The 23,643-nt window shown below is 42.7% G+C and overlaps 1 protein-coding gene across 1 annotated transcript; it reads right to left on the bottom strand.

The window, feature by feature from the left end:
* Positions 1-440: 440 nt before the first annotated feature.
* On the bottom strand, positions 441-23,487 carry LOC124136036 (probable Dol-P-Man:Man(7)GlcNAc(2)-PP-Dol alpha-1,6-mannosyltransferase). Its single transcript, XM_048383097.1, has 10 exons — positions 23,399-23,487; positions 20,749-20,894; positions 16,889-17,021; positions 16,104-16,277; positions 14,736-14,930; positions 12,804-12,907; positions 3,375-3,601; positions 2,687-2,853; positions 1,561-1,636; positions 441-702 (listed from the first exon to the last, which is right to left on the bottom strand). The coding sequence occupies exons 2-10, from the start codon at positions 20,875-20,877 to the stop codon at positions 474-476; spliced, it is 1,434 nt and encodes a 477-aa protein (XP_048239054.1). The 5' UTR covers positions 20,878-20,894; positions 23,399-23,487; the 3' UTR covers positions 441-473.
* Between the last annotated feature and the right edge of the window lie 156 nt (positions 23,488-23,643).

The raw sequence follows: 23,643 nt of genomic DNA, 5'->3' as shown, positions 1-23,643 counted from the left end.
TCATAGGTTTCTGGTGTGCCCATGGGACGCAACTCCGCACAGCCAATTGCAGCGACTTAGACGACTGGGGCATCCATGACAGACCATCTAGTTCTGTCTGTGATACAAACTGCCTTGTAATTGTGCGTGATCCAGATGTGATAAAATGTGATACATTTGTGATACTTTTCAGTCCTTGTGAGATAAGAATTGAAAACAATTGATGAATACACCTATGCAAAGTTAAGTACTGCCTGAATAAAATGAAATGTCATTTCAAGTAGATAACATTAAATCTTTTCTAAAATTAACCATCTTCGCAAGATTGCTCAGAAATCAAATAAACTAAACATTTATGTTTCATAAACATCACAATGTGAGACTGACATTTTGTCAAGGTGGTGCTTAACTTTTGCTTGACAGTACATGTGCATCAGTCCGCCATACAGGAACACCAATGATAACTCCTACCATCACGTTTATTCACACATACATCAAGTTTTTCGTTTTAGTATTGCAATTCTTGGTTTGGTAATAATCTCTAATGGCGGAAACTGATTCCATTTAAAACCAATTTTTTGAAAGGCTGAAACTTCCATGATGTTATAATGAGAGTTTCTGTATGGCCTCAGCTCTTCCTTGTCATCTGACAGACCTAGCAGCAGATGGGTGAAGCTCTTCATCACCTCTCCACCTGGTCGCAGGCCTTCTGTCTTGTTGTACCTGGAACAAGATTTATCAATACTCGTTAAGGAATCCAGCTTTCTGATTGGTCAGTTGCCATCTTGTAAACCTCAATACAATGAATAGTGACTGTCCTTTTTTGTTTGTTTATTTGTTTAACGCCACACTCAGCAATATTCCAGCTATATGATGGCTGTTAATTATCAAGTGTGGACCAGACAATCCGGTGAATGACATCACAAGTATCGATCTACGCAATTGGAATATGATAACATGCATCAACCACCCGATCCCATTAGTCGCCTCTTACGACAAGCATAGTCGCTTTCCCGAAAGACAGAAACGACAAAATATAACAACGTAGAATAAATCTACGCAATTGGAATGCAAGAGATGCATCGATCAGTTCAGAGAGCATGGGTTGCGTTTGACCGATTCTATGTAATACTGTTATATGTAATGCTAGTCTATGTAATACCCTCGACTGCAACTGGACACTGAGTTGCATGGGCCATGAAGAGTTTGGTATGAAGCAAGTTAGTGGGCTTATGAGCCCTAAGATTTATAAGTTTGACAGACATGAACAAACTTAAGTTTGATTTGAAATGAGCAGTATTCCACTTATATCACAGCATGTCAGCTTGATGTGGGAGGCAATGCATACACTCATTAGTCCAGTGAAAATATAACTCTATAATTCCAGCCTAGTTCGGCAAGGGTGGAAAGTGGACTTTTATGGTCAGATACCTCCCTTGCCTCGGGAACATGCCCACAATATCAATCACTGGATTGTCTGGTCCAGACCCGATTTGTTAAAAGTCGCCGTTGAACGACAAAAAATACCAACCCATACGTAATACACTGAAACACCTGCAGCCAGCGCACTAAATGACCTACCTCCAGTGGTCATGGGCCTGCGTGAACCTGGTCACTCCAGTCTGTGCAGCGTATACACCTATGTGGACATTCACATCTGAAACAAGGTCATGAGTTCACACAATTACCAACAGAAAAATAATAGTTTCAGGGCCGCTACTGTTTGTCCCAATACCAAATGTTTGTCATGCAAGACCATTAAAATTACCCCAGTATTCAACATTTGTCATGTAAGGCCATTAAAATTACCCCAGTATCCAACATTTGTCATATAAGGCCATTAAAATTTCCCATGTATCAAACATTTGTCATGTAAGGCCATTAAAATTACCCCAGTATTCAACATTTGTCATGTAAGGCCATTAAAATTACCCCAGTATTCATCATTTGTCATGTAAGGCCATTAAAATTACTCCATTATCCAACATTTGCCATGTAGGGCCGTTAAAATTACTCCAGTATCCATCATTTGTCATGTAAGGCCATTAAAATTACTCCATTATCCAACATTTGTCATGTAAGGACATTAAAATTACTCCAGTATCCAACATTTGTCACGTAAGGCCTTTAAAATTACTCCATTATCCTACATTTGTCACGTAAGGCCATTAAAATTACTCCAGTATCCAACATTTGTCACGTAAGGCCTTTAAAATTACTCCATTATCCAACATTTGTCATGTAAGGCCATTAAATTACCCAAGTATCCAACATTTGTCACGTATGGTTGTTTTATAATAAATACGAGGTAAGGTGACCACAGATAAACACGATTGTGGATACTATGGTTTGTGTAGCAAGTTCCAATAGGTTGAAATAAGTGACATTCATATTTCATGCAATATCGAGCTGTGATTCGAACCGAGTGCGAAATCTTGAATAAGGACAAAGATGGCGGGTGTCACTCCTTGTCTATATGTATATAGAGGGATGGGATTATTTTCCATACAAATATATTATGTTATACACGCTATCATCGAGTTCCTGTGACCTGACATGAACTATGAAGGGTTTGGTCAGATCTTGGTGGAGAGAAGCATCACATCCGAATCAAAGATTTCATCTAAATGAGAAGCAGATATGGATGAGTTAAAATTGGTGACATCAGTATTTTTGAGCTTCATATCGACTCCCAAGACATACATACCACGTTCCACCTCTACATGGTGCAACACCAACATTGCTAGGCCTCCTGGGTAATTCTGGCGGGAGATGTACAGGAAACCTGCCGTAGAACAAAGGTTGCCCAGCAACAGACAAGAGGTGCCAAGTGCCAACAGTGACCGTTGAATAGACTTGGTTTGGTTCTGCCATCTGAAAATTAGAGTTACTACCAGCTTACTCACAAACAATGGGAATCAGGGGACATGCAGACAGGTTTTGAGTCAACTTTTGATGCTATTAGCCTGATAGCATGTCCTTTGTTACATGATTAGCAGCATAGGGCAAATCTGATGGGTTGAAAAAAGGTAGACCATATTGTGGACTAATCACTGTGTATTTCTGCTGATTACCATTTTCTTTCTGAGCCACATTGAGACAGAACATTTTATTAAACAGAATGAGATGAGTGAATTCATTCTATATTCAATTTCATTAAAATAGACCTCCTTTTCCTTTTACAAATTTCATGTATCGAAACTAAAAGAAACACGCAATTACTCAAAAAGTCTCTTGGGGTAGTCTTGTTGTTTGAGAGTTCACTTGTCACAACAAACGACTATTTTTGTGTCCCCTGCCATGATATTGCTAAAAGGAGCAGAAAAACTCAGGGTCTAAAAGCTGTTATTCCAGTTGCCTGTTTGCTGTTTCGAAGTCCACAACACTTGACTTACAGTCGTGACAGGGCGCAGGCAATGGCCACGTTGAGCATGGGGAACACGTAGATGATGAATCGCAGCTCCTTGTGGGGCAGGAAGGAGTACAGCAGCACAAAGGTCAAGGCCGGCCAGAGGAGCATCCACACCTGCCGTGTGAAGTACAGTCCGACGGGGACGAGGAGCATGCTGAAGGAGAGTGCGCGTGGCAGGGCGGAGTAGAAGTACCACAGAAACGGGGATGTCTGATCCAGTGAAGGAAGACTACGATGATCATGTTTAATCTTGTGTACATCTTTTACGTAATTTCCAGCAATTTGACGGGCTATTGAGGTAAATGTCTGTGTTCAAAATTAAATGAATAAAAAATGGAACAAAACTACGCATTAGGGGTGCAACGATACATCGGTGCTAGGGTTGGGACGAGTCCAAATTTACTACCCGGGTACCCACCCCCGTTACCCGACCCTACCCGGGTACCCACTGTAGGTCTCAGGAGATGTCTCAAAATGTCCGATTGGGAACATTTTTAGCATAGCCCTGGCAACACGTATTTAGATACATGTATTAAACAATCTGGTCATTCATACACTGAAGCTGAATTAAGTTATATCTTTATTCAACCATATGAAAAAATCAGAAGGAATGGGCGCATAGTCAGAAAGAAATGCGAACATTAGTGGCTTGTAGTGTAACCATGTAGTTCAATATAATTTTTGTCATTAAACAATATATCATGTGACTAACCACAGGTCAGGGTAGTCCTGTGGGTACCCGGGTCCTACTCAGTACCCATCACACCCGGGTACCCGAGTTACCCGTCCCAGCCCTAATCGGTGCACAGGTGCATCATGAGTATTCACGCGACAATACAATACACGATACGCTTTTCTCTGTATGGATACAAGACATACACTTCCATACACTTTCCTGTTGAACCTGCTCTGGAATATTTATTTTCAAGAAGTTTCCATGCCATCTGGCATAAATGTATCATGATACGTACCATATCATGACCTTGCTGTATCGTTTCACCCTACTAGGAATCAAAAGGCATTAAATCATGCACAAGTTCTTTGTTGCCACGTACACTTTTGCTGCTAACCTATTTTGTGCATTTTCTCTTCCATACGAGCATAAATTTAAGGAATCGGGAAACCTAAACAGAAAATATTTGTTGTTACGTTATGTTGGCATTGTTATGTTTATATGATTGCACCTCTACAGTCAGCTAAGAGTTGTCTCCCCGGGCTGACTGCTGTGTCAGTACTGTTCATATTCTAGAAGCATACGTGTGACCTGCCCTGCACTTCCAAGTATGGGATTGAGTCCATGTGCTTCATTCTTCTCGCTGATGCATCCCTTTCTTAGAGTTACTGCTTCACTGTTTTGTTTTTGTTTGTTGTTTAACGCCGCACTCAGCAATATTCCAGCTATATGACAGCAGTCACAATCGAGCCTGGACCAGACAATCCAGTGATTGACATCATGAGCATCGATCCACGCAATTGGGATATGATGACATGAATCAACCAAGTCAACTAGCCTGACCACACGATCTCATTAGTCGCCTCTTTCGATACTTCCTCATTGAACACTATTCAGTTATATCATTGAAAACCCATGCGTTGGTACTAACAGCACGATGTGAATGAACCTAGAATTATCTAAGATTGAAAGTTTCAACTTCAATTTGAAACCCGTGCCCAGTAGATCCTTGCACATCTAAGGGACACAACTCTGCAAGTCAAGTTGCAGCACCGTAAATCAATGGGTTCCCTGTCCCCGTACAATGTCCCCAGTCCAAACATTAAGAGTTCTCTACACCTAATTCTGAAATGAGTACCAGAATCCAAATTGCTGTTGGGAACAATGTCTACAGTGCTTGACATTCCGTCTGTTAATGAATTCAAGATTGGTTTGGTTTGGTTTGGTTTAATGTTTAACGCCACACTCAGCAATATTCCAGCTATATGACGGCGATCTGTAAATAATCAAGTCTGGACCAGACAATCAAGTGATAAACACCATGAGCATCGATCCACGCAATTTCGATACGATGACATGCATCAACCAAGTCTGACCACCCGTTACTTGTCTCTTATAACAAGCAAATTCGCCTTTTATGGCAAGTCTGCGGATGAGGAAGATCCCTTTGTTTCAACCTGATTGACGTATGTCGCGGGGTTTCACTATAATTTTCTTTGGGTGTATAAAAGGACATTGCTGCACTATACGTTGTTCACTTTAACTGCCCACATGTTGTCGCTCTGCCTTGTTGGAGATTCAGACATCGTCTTTCCAATTGGGATCGATGACATGCATCAACCAAGTCAGCGAGCCTGACCACCCTATCCCATTAGTCGCCTTTTACAACAAGCATAGTCACCTTTTACGGCAAGCATGGGTTGCTGAAGACCTATTCTATCCCGGAATCTTCATGGGTCAATGAATTCAAGAATTGGTTTGGTTTGGTTTGGTTTAATGTTTAACGCCGCACTCAGCAATATTCCAGCTATATGACGGCGATCTGTAAATAATCAAGTCTGGACCAGACAATCAAGTGATAAACACCATGAGCATCGATCCACGCAATTTCGATACGATGACATGCATCAACCAAGTCTGACCACCCGTTACTTGTCTCTTATAACAAGCAAATTTAGTAAAATCTAAATATTTTTTACATTTGTATACTTATCCTGCATTACTCCTTAATGCATTCACTGCTTACCTTACGACAAAAAAAACTGGGACAGCTAACCGGCGATGGTCCTTGGGTGAATTATTCTGTTCACAATCCAACTTTTATATCCCGCCGTCGCTGTCCCGGTGATCACGTGACCAAAGGTCAACTCTTCACATCACTGCCTGTCGCACGAGCTTAAAAAAACATACTTTTGAGGTTTCTGAAGCCAAAGTGGGGAGGCAAGTCTGCGACGGGTGGGCCTTAAACGTAGTAATGCAGGATAAGTATACAAATGTAAAAAATATTTAGATTTTACTAAATTTTTTACTTATCCTGCATTACTCCTTAATGCATCTGTATCGGACGGTATGGAGGTGGGAAATCCTCAATACAGAAACCTCAATAATTCACACCCTGACACCTGACACAGATTAGTCAGTAACCCGTTAAGCGGAAAAGTTGAGAAAAAACGCTTATACGGTAGGGTATTACAATGTGGCAAACAATTGCACATGGGAATTAAAGAATAGTTCCCTATACATTTTAGTAATAAAGACAACGAGCTGCTCAGCCAAATCTTTACTTACTATATAATTATAGCCCTGATGACAATAACTTGTCTTCCCTTGGCGAAATCTGATCAATAACACCGAACAGGAAAAGGCTCTGTATAGGGCGTGTATATTATTTGCGTCGAGGGTTGGTGACTTGCTGAGCTACAACCAACGGCCCAAAACTGCGTACACCTTCAATGTCCTCGAGAGTCACATCGCGAAGATAATGACTAGCGAAAACTGTGTCAGACCTCCAAAAACATCCTTCCATGATTGTCTTGATAGTACAATTGCTGTGTAAGGCCATGGTAGAGGCTAATGCCCTGATCTCATGAGGATTATTCGTTCTTGGTGGATCCAAATTGGCGATCGAATAAGCCTGAAGGATGACTGCGCGTAACCATAAGGATATGGTGTTGCGACTGACCTCGGTCGTGGATGTAGCAGATACGGGTATAAATAACCGCTTCCTCGAACCACGCCTAGTCTTGGAACGGCGGATGAAAATTCGCAGTGCCCGTACCGGACATAATAGAAGTTCACCCTCATCCTCACTGCCCACAATCGTCGAGATTGGTGGAATGGTGAAGGAACGATCAGGTTGGCCTGGTAATTGATTCTTGGCAATAAAATCCCAGCACAACCCTAGATGTACCGCTCCGTGCGTCCCATGCTCAAAACGAACCCGGGTGATGTCGATTGCATGTAATTCGCTCACCCGTGCCGCTGTGGCTAATGCCAAGAGAAACATTGTTTTCTTGGTGAGGTCATAAAATGAGGATGCATTGAGGGGCTCAAATGGGGGTCCTCGCAAACCTCGAAGTACCACGTTCAGATCCCACGCAGGTGGGCGGAACTTGGTCTTCTGATCCTCAAGCCTAAAAGAGCGTAATAAGGCCTGTAGTTCCGGGATCTTAGTAATCTTACGATTATCCGGAACGGCCAACACTGAGTTAAGTGCAACCAAGTACGTGGTAATGGTGCTACCTTTCAAGTGTCTCTGGGTACGCAGATGTAGGAGGTATTCAGCTAAAAACTGAGGTGACGCCGTAGTAGGATCTTGACCTTTTGCCTTGCAAAAAGTCTCAAATGATCCCCACTTATCATCGTAAAGGCTTCTAGTAGAGGGACGATGAGCTAAGGTTATAGCTTTTGCTGCCCAATCCGAATAGCCTTTGGCACTTAATGCCTTTTTAAGACGAACCAACCGTGCAGACGAAATTTGTCTGGTGTTGGATGAGGCAATTTGCTGTGAGGGTGGATTAGTAGGTTGGACCACTGTGGAAGGTGTAGTGGATCGTTTCCTGCTAGCTTCCTGAGCTCGACGAACCACCCTCTCGCTGGCCACCAGGGCGCGACCAAAGTCAGAGCAAGTGTTCTTGTCTCTTGGATCTTTTGTATTACCCTGGGAAGTAGAACTGGTGGCGGAAATGCATACGCCTTTATTCCTTCCCAAGGAATGCTGAATGCGTCCACCGCCCAAGCCTTCGGATCTGGTAACGGGGAAACATATGTCAAAAGTTGGTGGTTTTGGCAAGTTGCAAACAGGTCGATGTTTGGTTGCCCGAACTTCCGAACCAATAATTGGAATGCTTCTGTGTGAAGTTTCCACTCGGTGGGTGCTACCCTGTCTGGGCGTGATAGAGCATCGGCCAGAATATTTCGACATCCGGGGATGTGCTGAACTATGAACTGTAGTTGCAGCCGATCCACTAGATGGAAAAACCTGAATGTCTGTTGAAGTAGCGAGTTGGAGTGTGTTGTTCCCTGATTGCGCAGGCACCACACCACAGTGCTGTTGTCTGTGGATATGGATAGTTGGGTTGATTGTAGTTGATTCTGCCAATGGGATATGGCTAGAATTACGGCTTCCAACTCCAGATTGTTTATGTGCCATTTCCGATGAGCGCTTGACCATAGCCCTGAGACTGTCTGGTCTTGTAGGTGAGCACCCCACCCCTGAAGGGAGGCGTCTGCGAATAGGTGTAGATTCGGGGACAACCCTGATAAAGAGATTCCTCCTAAGACATTCGACTCTATCGTCCACCAACGGAGATAAGGTCTCAAATTCGTTGGTAGCATGATGGCCCTGAGTGGATCCTGACTCCTGATGTAGGGATTCAGGAATTGTTGTATTGGGCGTACCTGTAATCGGCCTCTGTTGGTTAGGTCCTGGGCTGAGGTGAGTAACCCTAGCAACACTTGCCATTGGTGAAGTGTGCGTGGTTGACAAAGAGCAGGTGACAGGAGGCGTAAAATCTTGTGCCATCTGTCCCTGGGAACCGACAGGAGGTTCTGATCTGTTTGAAATAGTCCTCCTATGAACTGGAGTCGAAATGATGGAGTTAACTCCGATTTCGCCTCGTTGACTATCCAACCCAGTTGATATAGTAGTCTTCTGGTGAATTCCCGGTGACATATTAACGTCGGTGTGTGTTGATGACACAGGAGACAGTCGTCTATGTACGACTGGAACCAAATGTTCCTCAGTTGTAGAAACACAGTTATGGGCTTCATTATTCGTGTAAATAGCCACGGGGCCACTGAAATGCCAAATGGGAGTACTGCCCACTGGTAGTGGACCCCATTGAACTGGAACCTGAGGAATCTGCGATCTTTGGGATGAATCGGTATGTGCAGATATGCATCCTGTAGATCGATACTGATCAAGGAATCGAATGCTTTTATGCTGGTTCTGAGTAGTCTCAATGTAATGAGGCGGAAATAGGGTGGACGCTTCAGATAGAGCTCGTTGAAAACAGAGAGATTGTGTATCATTCTCATCTTGTCTGAGCCCTTCTTGGGTACCAGGAAGATGTGAGAATAAAATCCCGGAGTTAGCGCTGGGGTGTGTATAATCTCTACGGCTCTTTTCTCCAATAGTAAGTCTATGTTGGCCTTTAAAAGGACATGTTGCTTCCTTGGATAATTCCCCGGAATGGGTGCCGTGGTCAACGGAGGAAAAACCTCTATGTCTAGTTGGTAACCGTGGCGTAGAATGTTGAGAACATAATCGTCCCTGAGGATGCTCCAGTTCTTCCAAAACCGATTCAGTCTCCCGCCTACAGGGGTATCGACAATTGGGACAACTGGGGGTAGGAGATCCCAGTCGTGACTGTCTAACATTTCAATGTTTGCCCCTCCTATCACCTCCCTTACTGTGGTATTTACCACGTCGGGATTGATAAGAACCCTGGGGTTTTCCTCTGCCACGCCCCTTGCCACGAAAAGAATCTTGCACCTGTCCTTCCTTAAGCGACTCACGTCTAGGCCTGTAGTTGCCTGACTTGCCCGATCGCTGGGAAAAATTTTGAGAAACATGCTCCAAAGCCTTGAGTGCTGTTTCATCCCTAGCGTAACTGGAAACCTTAGCGTGTGTGTCTGAAATCTGTTCGTTGAACAGAGATGATGAAGACCAAGGTTGACGTAGCAATCTACGTTTAAACTCTGAGTCCCAAGTAGATAAGGCTAAATAACCCAATCTCCGAGTGACAGTTATTTCTGCCAACGCAGCTTTAAGATGATTTCTTATATGGTCAATCTGACGCTGTTGAAAATCAACTATAGTTTGGAGGTGATCTAGTCTGTTAGGATTATCCTCTGACAGATCCTGCTCTACCGCCCGAGTAGACGATGCTAATGCTGCTAAAGGTTTTAATACCCTTCGGATTTCTGTTTCAATAAACGCAACTCTGGTATCCTGAACCTTAAGAGTGGTAGGCCTTGACGAGCCTGTCATTCTGTGTATATCCTCATCCAAACTATGTGCCTGGTTTGCTGCCTCAAAGCCATGAATAGGAAATTCATCCTTCCTAAACCTGGGAGGTCTGAATGACGGTGTAAGTGTGAGCTTGGAGAAGTCCTCATCCAAAGATCTAATCATATCTGACATCATAGGGTCAATCGGAATCGACGTAGGATGTGTCCAAATAGTATCTTTTTTATCTACCCCACTACCCGGGGAAGGTACTGAAATGAGGCGGTCAGCTACCCAATCAGGTACTTGAGCCAGGCTAAGGTGAGTATTCCATTCGTTCGCGGAATCTCCCTCCTCACCATTAGAACCATCTGATGAATCAGAACGACGTTGATGTGTACGTCTTGATGGTGAACGACTTCTACTCCGATGTGCAATATTACCTCTGACCGAGGGCTTAGATGAACTGCCTGGTGACAAGGAATCATGAGTTGATGTCCAAGTACGGGCAGGTGTACTGGTACTACTCAACGAAGAATGTACTGTATTATGACTCATAATAGGAGTGTTATACACATTAGTCACTGGAGTAGGCGGTAAAATATGTGCCGTAGATGTAGTTGATGCAGGTGTCTGATACATAGGCATAGGTGTAGGCAAAGGCATAGGCGTAGGCGTAGGCATAGGCGAAGGCGTAGGCATAGGCATAGGCGCAGGCGTAGGATACAGTTGTGTCATAGACTGCTGCCACATTGATTGTAGAAAATTTTGCATCCAATTAGTGTTTGGAATTGGCATAGGCGCCTGCGCTGGATACATTGGTACAGCGCTAAGCTGATCGTGCGCTGGTTGCGTAATATCATACGCTGATAACCCTTGGGCTGAAGTCATTGTAGAAGCGCTTGGGTAGTAGGGCTTGGCTGCGCTCGGCGCAGGCATATGAGGCGCAATGCTCAATGGAGTAGACTTGAGTCTAGCTTGGCTTGGCGCTATCCCCGACAACGCATCTTGAGACGCTGGCGCACTGTCTGCATACGTAACAGATGTAGAATTCTCCAAATTAGGTGCAATTATAATACGCCCAACATTCTCCGGGAGAGAAGATTCCGGTGGCATGTGCACCTCCGCGGTGACAGTTACGGCCGACCTATTATCCCTCATAGATAAAGGTTGCGTCGTAATGATCGAATCCTGTCCCTCGCTCATTTGCGATAGCGATAGAGACATTTTCCTTTTCTCAAGACGTGATTGCTGCAAAATACGTTTGTGAGTGACTTGCCTATACCTCGCGAAACTCTTTGGAGAGAGGTTTTTACAAAAAACACATTTAGAATTTGGTGCACAAATTTGTGTACATGACAAACAACGTGGGTGAGGATCTTGAATAGATTTTTTCCCACGACAATTAGTACAACGCGCAAGCATAAGTTACGCAATAATATACTAGAAGAAAACGGGACTGGAATTTACTGCCGTAGATAATTTCTCGGCAAAATATTTGAACGAGTTGATAGTGTATAAATGCTTGAATATACGCAACTCAATGAACCGCCAAAGCTAGAAGTATTGAAAACAACATATGAAATATGTTATACATACCTAGCCGATAATTGTAAACAATTGACTACCTTTACCAAGCAAACAATTGTAACACAATTCAAAATGGCGGGGAACAGATAGCACGTGGCGGGAAAAAAGACACGTCTCTTTTTCCGCCTCAAAACATCAAATACAACTTCACAACATGTTGAAAGTAATATGAAAGGTATACATCACCCATCGCAGAAGAATTTTAGAATGGTAGACGAATGGAAAGCCTAAATAAATCCAAAAAAACGAGAGCTCCGCTGGAAACGTCCTAGCTATGTCGCGACAGGCAGTGATGTGAAGAGTTGACCTTTGGTCACGTGATCACCGGGACAGCGACGGCGGGATATAAAAGTTGGATTGTGAACAGAATAATTCACCCAAGGACCATCGCCGGTTAGCTGTCCCAGTTTTTTTTGTCGTAAGGTAAGCAGTGAATGCATTAAGGAGTAATGCAGGATAAGTAAAAAATTCGCCTTTTATGGCAAGTCTGCGGATGAGGAAGATCCCTTTGTTTCAACCTGATTGACGTATGTCGCGGGGTTTCACTATAATTTTCTTTGGGTGTATAAAAGGACATTGCTGCACTATACGTTGTTCACTTTAACTGCCCACATGTTGTCGCTCTGCCTTGTTGGAGATTCAGACATCGTCTTTCCAATTGGGATCGATGACATGCATCAACCAAGTCAGCGAGCCTGACCACCCTATCCCATTAGTCGCCTTTTACAACAAGCATAGTCACCTTTTACGGCAAGCATGGGTTGCTGAAGACCTATTCATTCCCGGAATCTTCATGGGTCAATGAATTCAAGAATCTTGATTTCAATTTATGACTATGTTGCCAGCGAACAGTTTCGCTCTCCAAAAAACCCTGTCTGAATGTGTGAGACTGTTTGAATACACTGTGACAAGGATACCCCCCAGTCGGAGCTCTTGTTGAGGATGGTGTTGTACCATAACACCTCCCCCTCCGGCCACAACCAGCGCTGCCACACCACCGAGTCAACACACACAGTAAAGCCTGAAACACACAACACAGGGCCATTAATACAGTCGTATGCAGCACTGAAGCCACATCACCGAGTCAACACACACACCGAGGCCTGAAACACAAAACACAGAGCCATTAATACAGTCGTATGCAGTACTGAAGCCACACCACCGAGTCAACACACACTGTCAGGCCTGAAACACACAACACAGGGCCATTAATACAGTCGTATGCAGTACTGAAGCCACATCACCGAGTCAACACACATTGTCAGGCCTGAAACACACAACACAGGGCCATTAATACAGTCGTATGCAGTACTGAAGCCACACCACCGAGTCAACACACACTGTCAGGCCTGAAACACACAACACAGAGCCATTAATACAGTCGTATGCAGTACTGAAGCCACATCACCGAGTCAACACACACTGTCAGGCCTGAAACACACAACACAGAGCCATTAATACAGTCGTATGCAGTACTGAAGCCACATCACCGAGTCAACACACATTGTCAGGCCTGAAACACACAACACAGGGCCATTAATACAGTCGTATGCAGTACTGAAGCCACATCACCGAGTCAACACACACTGTCAGGCCTGAAACACACAACACAGAGCCATTAATACAGTCGTATGCAGCACTGAAGCCACATCACCGAGTCAACACACACTGTCAGGCCTGAAACACACAACACAGGGCCATTAATACAGTCGTATGCAGTACTGAAGCCATATCACTGAGTCAACACACACACCGAGGCCTGAAACACATAACACAGGGCCATTAATACAGTTCTATGCAGCACTGAAGCCACACCACCGAGTCAACACACACTGTCAGGCCTGAAACACACAACACAGAGCCATTAATACAGTCGTATGCAGCACTGAAGCCACACCACCGAGTCAACACACACTGTCAGGCCTGAAACACACAACACAGGGCCATTAATACAGTCGTATGCAGTACTGAAGCCATATCACTGAGTCAACACACACACCGAGGCCTGAAACACATAACACAGGGCCATTAATACAGTTCTATGCAGCACTGAAGCCACACCACCGAGTCAACACACACTGTCAGGCCTGAAACACACAACACAGGGCCATTAATACAGTTCTATGCAGCACTGAAGCCATATCACTGAGTCAACACACACTGTCAGGCCTGAAACACAAAACATTAATACAAAGCTGGGCCTGCGATGGCGACGGTGGAGAAGAACCTACACTCACCTAGCAACACTGGACCTGTGATGGCGACGGTGGAGAAGAACCTACACTCACCTAGCAACACTGGGCCTGCGATTGCGATGGTGGAGAAGAACCTACAATCATCTAGCAACACTGGGCCTGCGATGGCGACGGTTGAGAAGAACCTACACTCACCTAGCAACATTGGACCTGCGATGGCGACGCTGGAGAAGAACCTACTCTCACCTAGCAACACTGGACCTGCGATGGCAACAATGGTGAAGAACCTACTCTCACCTAGCAACACTGGACCTGCGATGGCGACAGTGGAGAAGAACCTACACTCACCTAGCAGCACTGGACCAGTGATGGCGACAGTGGTGAAGAACCTACACTCACCTAGCAACACCAGACCTGCGATGGCGACGGTGGAGAAGAACCTACACTCACCTAGCAACACTGGACCTGCAATGGCGATGGTGGAGAAGAACCTACACTCACCTAGCAACACCAGACCTGCGTTGGCGACGGTGGAGAAGAACCTACACTCACCTAGCAACACTGGACCTGCAATGGCGACAGTGGTGAAGAACCTACTCTCACCTAGCAACACCGGACCAGTGATGGCGACAGTGGTGAAGAACCTACACTCACCTAGCAACACCGGACCTGCGATGGCGACGGTGGAGAAGAACCTCCGGAGAGGCATGCGCCCCATGACAAGGTCTGCCAGCAGGATGAGGCCGAGGAACATGACGAGCTCCGCACGGAAGATGATAATGGCTGCTCCAGAGAACCACAGGAAGTGACTGTGCTGTTGTCTCAGCCAGCTGGACAGTGCCTGGAGAACTGAAGCATTGCCATGGTTACTGACCATTTATCAGGGTGACGTTAGACACACATGAAGTTTGTATCTGTGGGCCACTTAGCAGAGAGTTTGCTATGTATATTTGCAAAATGCAATTGCATTGTGTGGAGGAGGTGGTGGCGTGGGGGTATGCTAGGTGTGGGTGTGGGTGTAGGTGTGGGTGTGTATGGGTGTGTATGGGTGTGTATGGGTGTGTATGGGTGTGTATGGGTGTTTGATATTAGTGCTAGTATTGCCCTGAAAAAATATCGTATCAATAATCAGAGATCGCAAATATTGTCTTAATATTAACTGCTTAATTAGCCTTATACATTTCATGAAGATGCAGATTTATGACAACATGTGTAGACAGAGGTAGAAGTGACTACAGCTAGAAGTCTGTGTGTTACCTAGGACGAGGGCAAACACGTTGGGCAGTGGCCTGGTTATGTACACAGAGGTAGATGTGACTACAGCTAGAAGTCTGTGTGTTACCTAGGACGAGGGCAAACACGTTGGGCAGTGGCCTGGTTATGTACACAGAGGTAGATGTGACTACAGCTAGAAGTCTGTGTGTTACCTAGGGCGAGGGCGAACACGTTGGGCAGTGGCCTGGTTATGTACACAGAGGTAGATGTGACTACAGCTAGAAGTCTGTGTGTTACCTAGGACGAGGGCGAACACGTTGGGTGGGGGCCTGGTTATGTACACAGAGGTAGATGTGACTACAGCTAGAAGTCTGTGTGTTACCTAGGACGAGGGCGAACACGTTGGGCAGTGGCCTGGTTATGTACACAGAGGTGGATGTGACTACAGCTAGAAGTCTGTGTGTTACCTAGGACGAGGGCGAACACGTTGGGTGGGGGCCTGGTTATGTACACAGAGGTAGATGTGACTACAGCTAGAAGTCTGTGTGTTACCTAGGACGAGGGCGAACACGTTGGGCAGGGGCCTGGACATGTACACAGAGGTAGATGTGACTACAGCTAGAAGTCTGTGTGTTACCTAGGGCGAGGGCGAACACGTTGGGTAGGGGCCTGGACATGTACACAGAGGTAGATGTGACTACAGCTAGAAGTCTGTGTGTTACCTAGGACGAGGGCGAACAGGTTGGGCAGGGGCCTAGTTATGTACACAGAGGTAGATGTGACTACAGCTAGAAGTCTGTGTGTTACCTAGGACGAGGGCGAACACGTTGGGCAGCGGCCTGGACATGTAGAACATGAAGTGGAACTGGGTGATGGTGGTGGCGATCAGCCAGAACTTCACACCGGGACCGAACCGGGTCTGGACAGCCCGGCAGAAGGTCAGGAAGCTCACGGACACAACAAAGCCAAGACAACCACGGACTGGAATGTAAAACTGTTGAAATAACACACTGTATATAGACAAATATAGACATGAAAGAACCATAAAAACATAAACATAAAAATATAAAACCACTTTGTTCAAATTGAAATTAAATTTATCCATTTCATTATCAATATTAATAACAGATGAATGAGTAATAACTTATATCAACTTAAGAAACAGAAGAACATGATACAGGCATGTACTAATGGTGAATTAATTTTGCCAAAACATTGATTTTTAAAAAAATATACCTTTTTCTATTGAGTTTTAAACTCAAAATTTTAAACTTAAAATACTTTAAGGCAGAAGGAAATTATTATTTTTTAAAAGTCTCACATTACCAAATTTGTGATAGAAGACCCCATCATCATATTTATTACAAATTATTGCTAAATTTGTATGATGACAGTCTTGCTTTTGAGCCTATAAGCATCAGAGAGATCCTCTTTCTGTTGTCATAGTTACAATCAAGTCTGTCCAATACAAACTTAACAGAATTTGATTTTTGCATCATTGCTTGAACAGCTGCACTGGATTTGAATAAGGCTTGTAATGTTAAGTGAGATTTTGCTGGACCTGGCTGCACTGTAAACTGTTCTGAACTCACCAAGGTACTGCAAGAAAAGCTTGTTTCCATTCAGGAGCTGGGAGAGGTGAGCCCAAGGGGAGGCAACTGCAGCCACAAACAAAGACCCCAGAAAACTACGGGGTACTACGCCAGGGAACTCTAGATGATCATACTGCAGACAGAGGAGAATCATAATGATTACAAACGTTGTGCACAACAAGGATTAACCTGGGTCTATCTGTAATAATTACAAACGTTGTGCACAACAAGGATTAACCTGGGTTTATCTGTAATAATTACAAACGTTGTGCACAACAAGGATTAACCTGGGTCTATCTGTAATAATTACAAATGTTGTGCACAACAAGGATTTACCTGGGTCTATCTGTAATAATCACAAACGTTGTGCACGACAAGGATTAACCTGGGTCTATCTGTAATAATTACAAACGTTGTGCACAACAAGGATTTACCTGGGTCTATCTGTAATAATTACAAACGTTGTGCACAACAAGGATTTACCTGGGTCTATCTGTAATAATTACAAGCATTGTGCACAACAAGGATTAACCTGGGTCTATCTGTAATAATTACAAACGTTGTGCACAACAAGGATTAACCTGGGTCTATCTGTAATAATTACAAACGTTGTGCACAACAAGGATTTACCTGGGTCTATCTGTAATAATTACAAACGTTGTGCACAACAAGGATTTACCTGGGTCTATCTGTAATAATTACAAGCATTGTGCACAACAAGGATTAACCTGGGTCTATCTGTAATAATTACAAACGTTGTGCACAACAAGGATTAACCTGGGTCTATCTGTAATAATTACAAACGTTGTGCACAACAAGGATTTACCTGGGTCTATCTGTAATAATTACAAACGTTGTGCACAACAAGGATTTACCTGGGTCTATCTGTAATAATTACAAACGTTGTGCATAACAAGGATTAACCTGGGTCTATCTGTAATAATTACAAACGTTGTGCACAACAAGGATTTACCTGGGTCTATCTGTAATAATTACAAACGTTGTGCACAAGGATTAACCTGGGTCTATCTGTAATAATTACAAACGTTGTGCACAACAAGGATTAACCTGGGTCTATATGTATTAATTACAAACGTTGTGCACAACAAGGATTTACCTGGGTCTATCTGTAATAATTACAAACGTTGTGCATAACAAGGATTTACCTGGGTCTATCTGTAATAATTACAAACGTTGTGCACAACAAGGATTTACCTGGGTCTATCTGTAATAATCACAAACGTTGTGCACAACAAGGATTTACCTGGGTCTATCTGTAATAATTACAAACGTTGTGCACACCAAGGATTTACCTGGGTCTATCTGTAATAATTACAAACCTTGTGCACAACAAGGATTTACCTGGATCTATCTGTAATAATTACAAACGTTGTGCATAACAAGGATTTACCTGGGTCTATCTGTAATAATCACAAACGTTGTGCACAACAAGGATTTACCTGGGTCTATCTGTAATAATTACAAACGTTGTGCACAACAAGGATTTACCTGGGTCTATCTGTAATAATTACAAACCTTGTGCACAACAAGGATTTACCTGGGTCTATCTGTAATAATTACAAACGTTGTGCATAACAAGGATTTACCTGGGTCTATCTGTAATAATCACAAACGTTGTGCACAACAAGGATTTACCTGGGTCTATCTGTAATAATTACAAACGTTGTGCACAACAAGGATTAACCTGGGTCTATCTGTAATAATTACAAACGTTGTGCACAACAAGGATTTACCTGGGTCTATCTGTAATAATTACAAACGTTATGCACAACAAGGATTTACCTGGGTCTATATGTAATAATTACAAACGTTGTGCACAACAAGGATTTACCTGGGTCTATCTGTAATAATTACAAACGTTGTGCACAACAAGGATTTACCTGGGTCTATCTGTTATAATTACAAGTGTTGTGCACAACAAGGATTTACCTGGGTCTATCTGTAATAATTACAAACGTTGTGCACAACAAGGATTTACCTGGGTCTATCTGTTATAATTACAAGTGTTGTGCACAACAAGGATTTACCTGGGTCTATCTGTAATAATTACAAACGTTGTGCACAACAAGGATTTACCTGGGTCTATCTGTAATAATTACAAGTGTTGTGCACAACAAGGATTTACCTGGGTCTATCTGTAATAATCACAAACGTTGTGCACAACAAGGATTTACCTGGGTCTATCTGTAATAATTACAAGTGTTGTGCACAACAAGGATTTACCTGGGTCTATCTGTAATAATTACAAACGTTATGCACAACAAGGATTTACCTGGGTCTATCTGTTCGTGAGTCATGGGGATTCCCAGGAATAATGTTTGATGACCCAAGGCTTGAAAATGTTCCCGGTTGAGTAGACTAACACTTATCAATGAAAACATGTCTTTAAATTTTTTATTTTTTTTCCTTGAAAGAACCTTTCCTCTTCTGCTGTTTTCATATCAGCAAACTAGACTTGGTCAGTTAGTTAAAATACCCACAAAATATAGATTCCACAGTCATGGTGAAGGACTATCTGGTAAGATGAAATGAGGTTTAACATTGCGTTCAAGATTATTGCACTTATATATAATGACAAGCGTGCGTGGCTGCAGGTACAAGTCCGGACTAATGCATATTTTTATAGTATTAGCCCACTGAGATATCATGCCATAATTTAACATGGATACACCATCAAGACACAGTATAATCACTCCGAGTGGTCGGATTATGGGGTCGGATACCCGGGGAGCGAATTTGGCCTCATCCCAGTCCTACTTGTGTGGATATCCTGCTTTCATCACAACTTCGCACATTGTAGAGTTTGTCTGTACTTACAGAGTCTTCAGTGTTTAACCATGAGCTTATCCCACAAACAGTCGCAAGAAGAAGACGTGAGGTGAGGTGAAATGGGGTTTAACGTTGATTATTGCACTTATATAGCGACGTGCATGTAAGTGTGTGTGTTTGTGTGGATGCTTGTACTAGTCCGGACTGATGCCGATTTATAGTGCTAGCTCACTGAGATACCATGCCGCAGTTTAACATGAATATCCCACTCAGACACAGTATACTGACTCCGAGCCGACCAGTCCTTGTTTTAGCCCCTTAATGCCGAGCGCCAGACAGGGTAACAAAAAGTACCATCTTTTAACGTCTTTTGGTATGACGCAGACGGGGATCGACCCCTGGACCTTCCGCTCTCCGGGCGGACGCTCTACCACTAGACTACGGAGACGGTCTCGCAAGAAGAAGAGAAAGACATGCCTGTGTTTCAGCAGCTCGGCTCCTGAGGGTTTCTAGGGCTTCAGTTCTGCCCCACATTTAACACATGTGGTGTCTCCTTGGGCAAAAGACTCTGTTCGATATGTGCCTCTGTCCACCAAGCAGTTAATGGGTACCCGGTAGGATGAGCTGGCAATGTGGTTGTTAACCTTCTAGTACCTAACAGGCAGCTAGGGTTGTATACTCCCCAGGGAGCTGAGAATGATTGTTGAGTGGTGCACCCTGATCCTGTGACTGGGGTAATAATACCACTTTAGGCATGCCCGTGAGTGGTGTGGAAATATAAATGGCCTATTACTGTTATTAAATTTATACGGCATTTGGCCACAAAAAGAGGTGGTAGTTCCGATTACCTGAACGAACCAAAATTGTTTTCAGCACATTCAGTAGGACTGTTCTTGACAAAACAAAAGAAACAAACACGAAAACACACCAGTAAATCAAACACACATCAACTTGATATAGATTTCCAATACAGTTGCAGTGTTAAAAAAGAAGACGAAAAAAATAGAAATGCCAACCAAACTTCCCCATCCTGAAAGGAAATTGAAAACATCAAATTTTCCAGGCCTCACCTTAGAAATTTCAAGTCTGTGATGGAGGATGTCATGCAGCGCCTGCATGTTGAAGCTCTCCTCCACCTTGGTGTATGGGCACATCATCAGATGGATGGCCATCACGAGAGGTACCAGGAACTCACTCATTGTCCTCCTCTGTCGTCCTGAAACAAAAAACATGTAATATGAATAGGAACGTGTCCTGTGAGATTTGTGGACAAACTTTGTAACATGAAGCGTAGAAATCGTTCAGACTTTTCACTAAATATATATATATGAACATATTTCTTGATATGTATTTTACAAAAAAGAATTCGCTATTCATCTTGGTAAAAATGGATACCACATTAATTATATAATATTGATAAATATTTATCAGAACAATTTGATTTAGAAGTTTTCGTGTTCATTCTGCCAACCAGGCAGGTTCAGTGATCACAGAGTGAGTGAGTGAGTGAGTTGGGTTTTACGCCGCTTTTAACAGTATTCCAGTTATATCACGGCGTGTCAGCTTAATGTGTGAGGAAAGCCCGAAGTGATGCAGGTTTCAGACATTTACCACTTCGGTGAAACCCATGGGCACGGGTATTGTGCTGATAAACCTAGAAACATAATCAGGGCGAACCAGTATTCGAACCCACAATCTTAGATTTCTGGCGTGCCCAAGGGACGCAACTCTGCACAGTGAATCGCGCGCCTCTGACGACTGGGCCACCCGTGCCCCCGTGATCACAGAGTGGAACAATACTGATAACATTTGAATTTTATAATGATGATAAATGATGAGATTTCCTGATGAAATTTCTGGGCATTGAATTCCCAATAACACCTACATAAATCTGAAAACACATAATGTTTATCTTCTAATTTAAAGACGTAACCACACAACCCATGCTTTTATGGTATTTTAGAATCTTGCTTTGAAATTGGTGTCCCTAAAATATCAGTTCTACATTAGACCATGACTTTGCTGACATCACTGCAGAGGAAAATATTTATCTGAAAGCACTTCTTTCTAAATTATGTTACATCATACAAGAAACATGCTGTGGGTTCTAGATTATTTAAAGAAAGTGTCGTCATATATTATTGACAGAAAACCTGACAAATAACGATTATTTATTTTGAAATTCAGTAACAGATTGACATTTAGTTCTAATCCATCACACACTTTGACATCTTTAACTGAAACGATACCACATTGTTCATCACTTCTGAAACAATAAAAAAATATTTGTGTTCATTTTGACATAGAAAGAAAATTCTTTTGTGTGTTTTCAATTTCAGAGGTCTAAGGAAGCTTTATTCTACACCGACAAATTATTCAGAGTATTATACACCAAAATTATATACCAAGATGTTTAATGCAGAGAAAACCTTAACTATGCTTATCTCGTGAAAGTATTTACATACTGGTGTGTCAATCATTTTCTTGCCTATTTTACCTGAGGGTTAACCATGCCTGACGAATGTCAATTAATCTTCAAGGACGGCCAGGAGTTTATTAATGTTCCTTCAATATATATGCATTTATTTGTTTTACCAAAAGGGAAAGACACAAAGCCTGTTTTATCAATCTGTTAAACACAAAAATAAATCTATCTTCATTGGACAAGTTATATTTGTCCAAAAAAGTAGCAAACCTTTTTCTGATGTATTGTCTTGAACAAGTTCCTATACAATTAAGCTTCAAAAGGTTTCAGCTCTCTAACTCTTGTAATTTTGAGATCAGATATAAAAGCCATTTTTAAGTAGGTAAAGTGAATTAACTGTACTTTTTGACAACCAAACTCAATAAATCACACTTAGCCTAACTGACAAGAGATTATCTATACCATGATGATCTCCTGATTAAACTCGGTAATAGTTACAAGGAATATTAGTTTCTAAAGCAGAGTTTGATTCAATTTTAAGCCCCATAAAAGCCACTTTGCATGTTTGCTTACGCAAACTTTATTATGTATGATATATAAATCTTACAAGCAGTTGACGATTGCACTAATTTGACTGAATACACAGAGACATCACCTCAGTGTTACACCTCACAATTACAATGTCTGGACCTCAACTAGTCTCAAATAGTTCTGAACTGTGAAGGTTCCGGGGTAGAATAGGTCTTCAGCAACCCATGCTTGCCGTAAAAGGTGACTATGCTTGTCGTAAAAGGCGACTAACGGGTTCGGGTGGTCAGGCTAGCTGACTTGGTTGATGCATGTCATCGATCCCAATTGGGTGGATCGATGCTCATGATATTAATCACTAGATTGTCTGGTCCAGACTCGATTATTTACAGACCGCCGTCATATAGCTGGAATATTGCTGAGTGCGGCGTTAAACAACAAACCTACCAAGCAACACAAATAGTTCTGTTTTAAGCTTAATATTGAAGCTGCTTTCCTCCAGGAATTTAGGCAGTAAGGCTATGAAGAGCGGCCAGGATTGTTTTTAAGATAAGCTGCCAAGAGAAATGCAGAAACAAAATTGATGAAGCGCATTACGTTCCGTCTTAAACATGTGTTAAACAGACTAGATGCAGATTAGTGTCAGACGTGAAGGAGTCTTGGAGAATGACAGAACCAATGACACCGTGGCACATTTATCTAAAGATTCTGAATATTTTCTGAAGTTCACATTAATGCTACATCACAACATATAGAAATACACGTACACATAAATCACATTTCAGATAATGCAGCTGTTATTGATTTTTCACTCTCTGACGAAAAAGTCATTCTATGGGCGCAGACATATTGGATTTAGTAAAATTGTGGATTATTACCAGCTGATAAAACGGATATATATATTGATATTTCAGCTATACGCATATGTCTATTGTATATTTACAAGTACAATTTTGCTTTTATATTTGTTTAAATATGTGTGAACGATTCCAACACTTGTTTTTATAAACGT

Source organism: Haliotis rufescens, unplaced genomic scaffold (genome assembly GCF_023055435.1).
Source record: "Haliotis rufescens isolate VD_foot unplaced genomic scaffold, xgHalRufe1.0.p SCAF_44, whole genome shotgun sequence".
NCBI lineage: Eukaryota > Metazoa > Mollusca > Gastropoda > Lepetellida > Haliotidae > Haliotis > Haliotis rufescens.
The sequence above is the reverse complement of the archived record's forward strand: the minus strand, read 5'-3'. Positions and strand labels throughout refer to the sequence as shown.

What these genes read in the sequence shown, in the direction of transcription:
- LOC124136036 (XM_048383097.1), bottom strand. Translation starts at nt 20,877, where the DNA reads ATGAGTGAGTTCCTGGTACCTCTCGTGATGGCCATCCATCTGATGATG. An exon ending in GCCTGCGCCCTGTCACGACT is followed by an intron (nt 2,854 to 3,374) that starts GTAAGTCAAGTG and finishes TCTAATTTTCAG; the next exon opens with ATGGCAGAACCAAACCAAGT. An exon ending in CCATGTAGAGGTGGAACGTG is followed by an intron (nt 1,637 to 2,686) that starts GTATGTATGTCT and finishes ACCTTGTTTCAG; the next exon opens with ATGTGAATGTCCACATAGGT.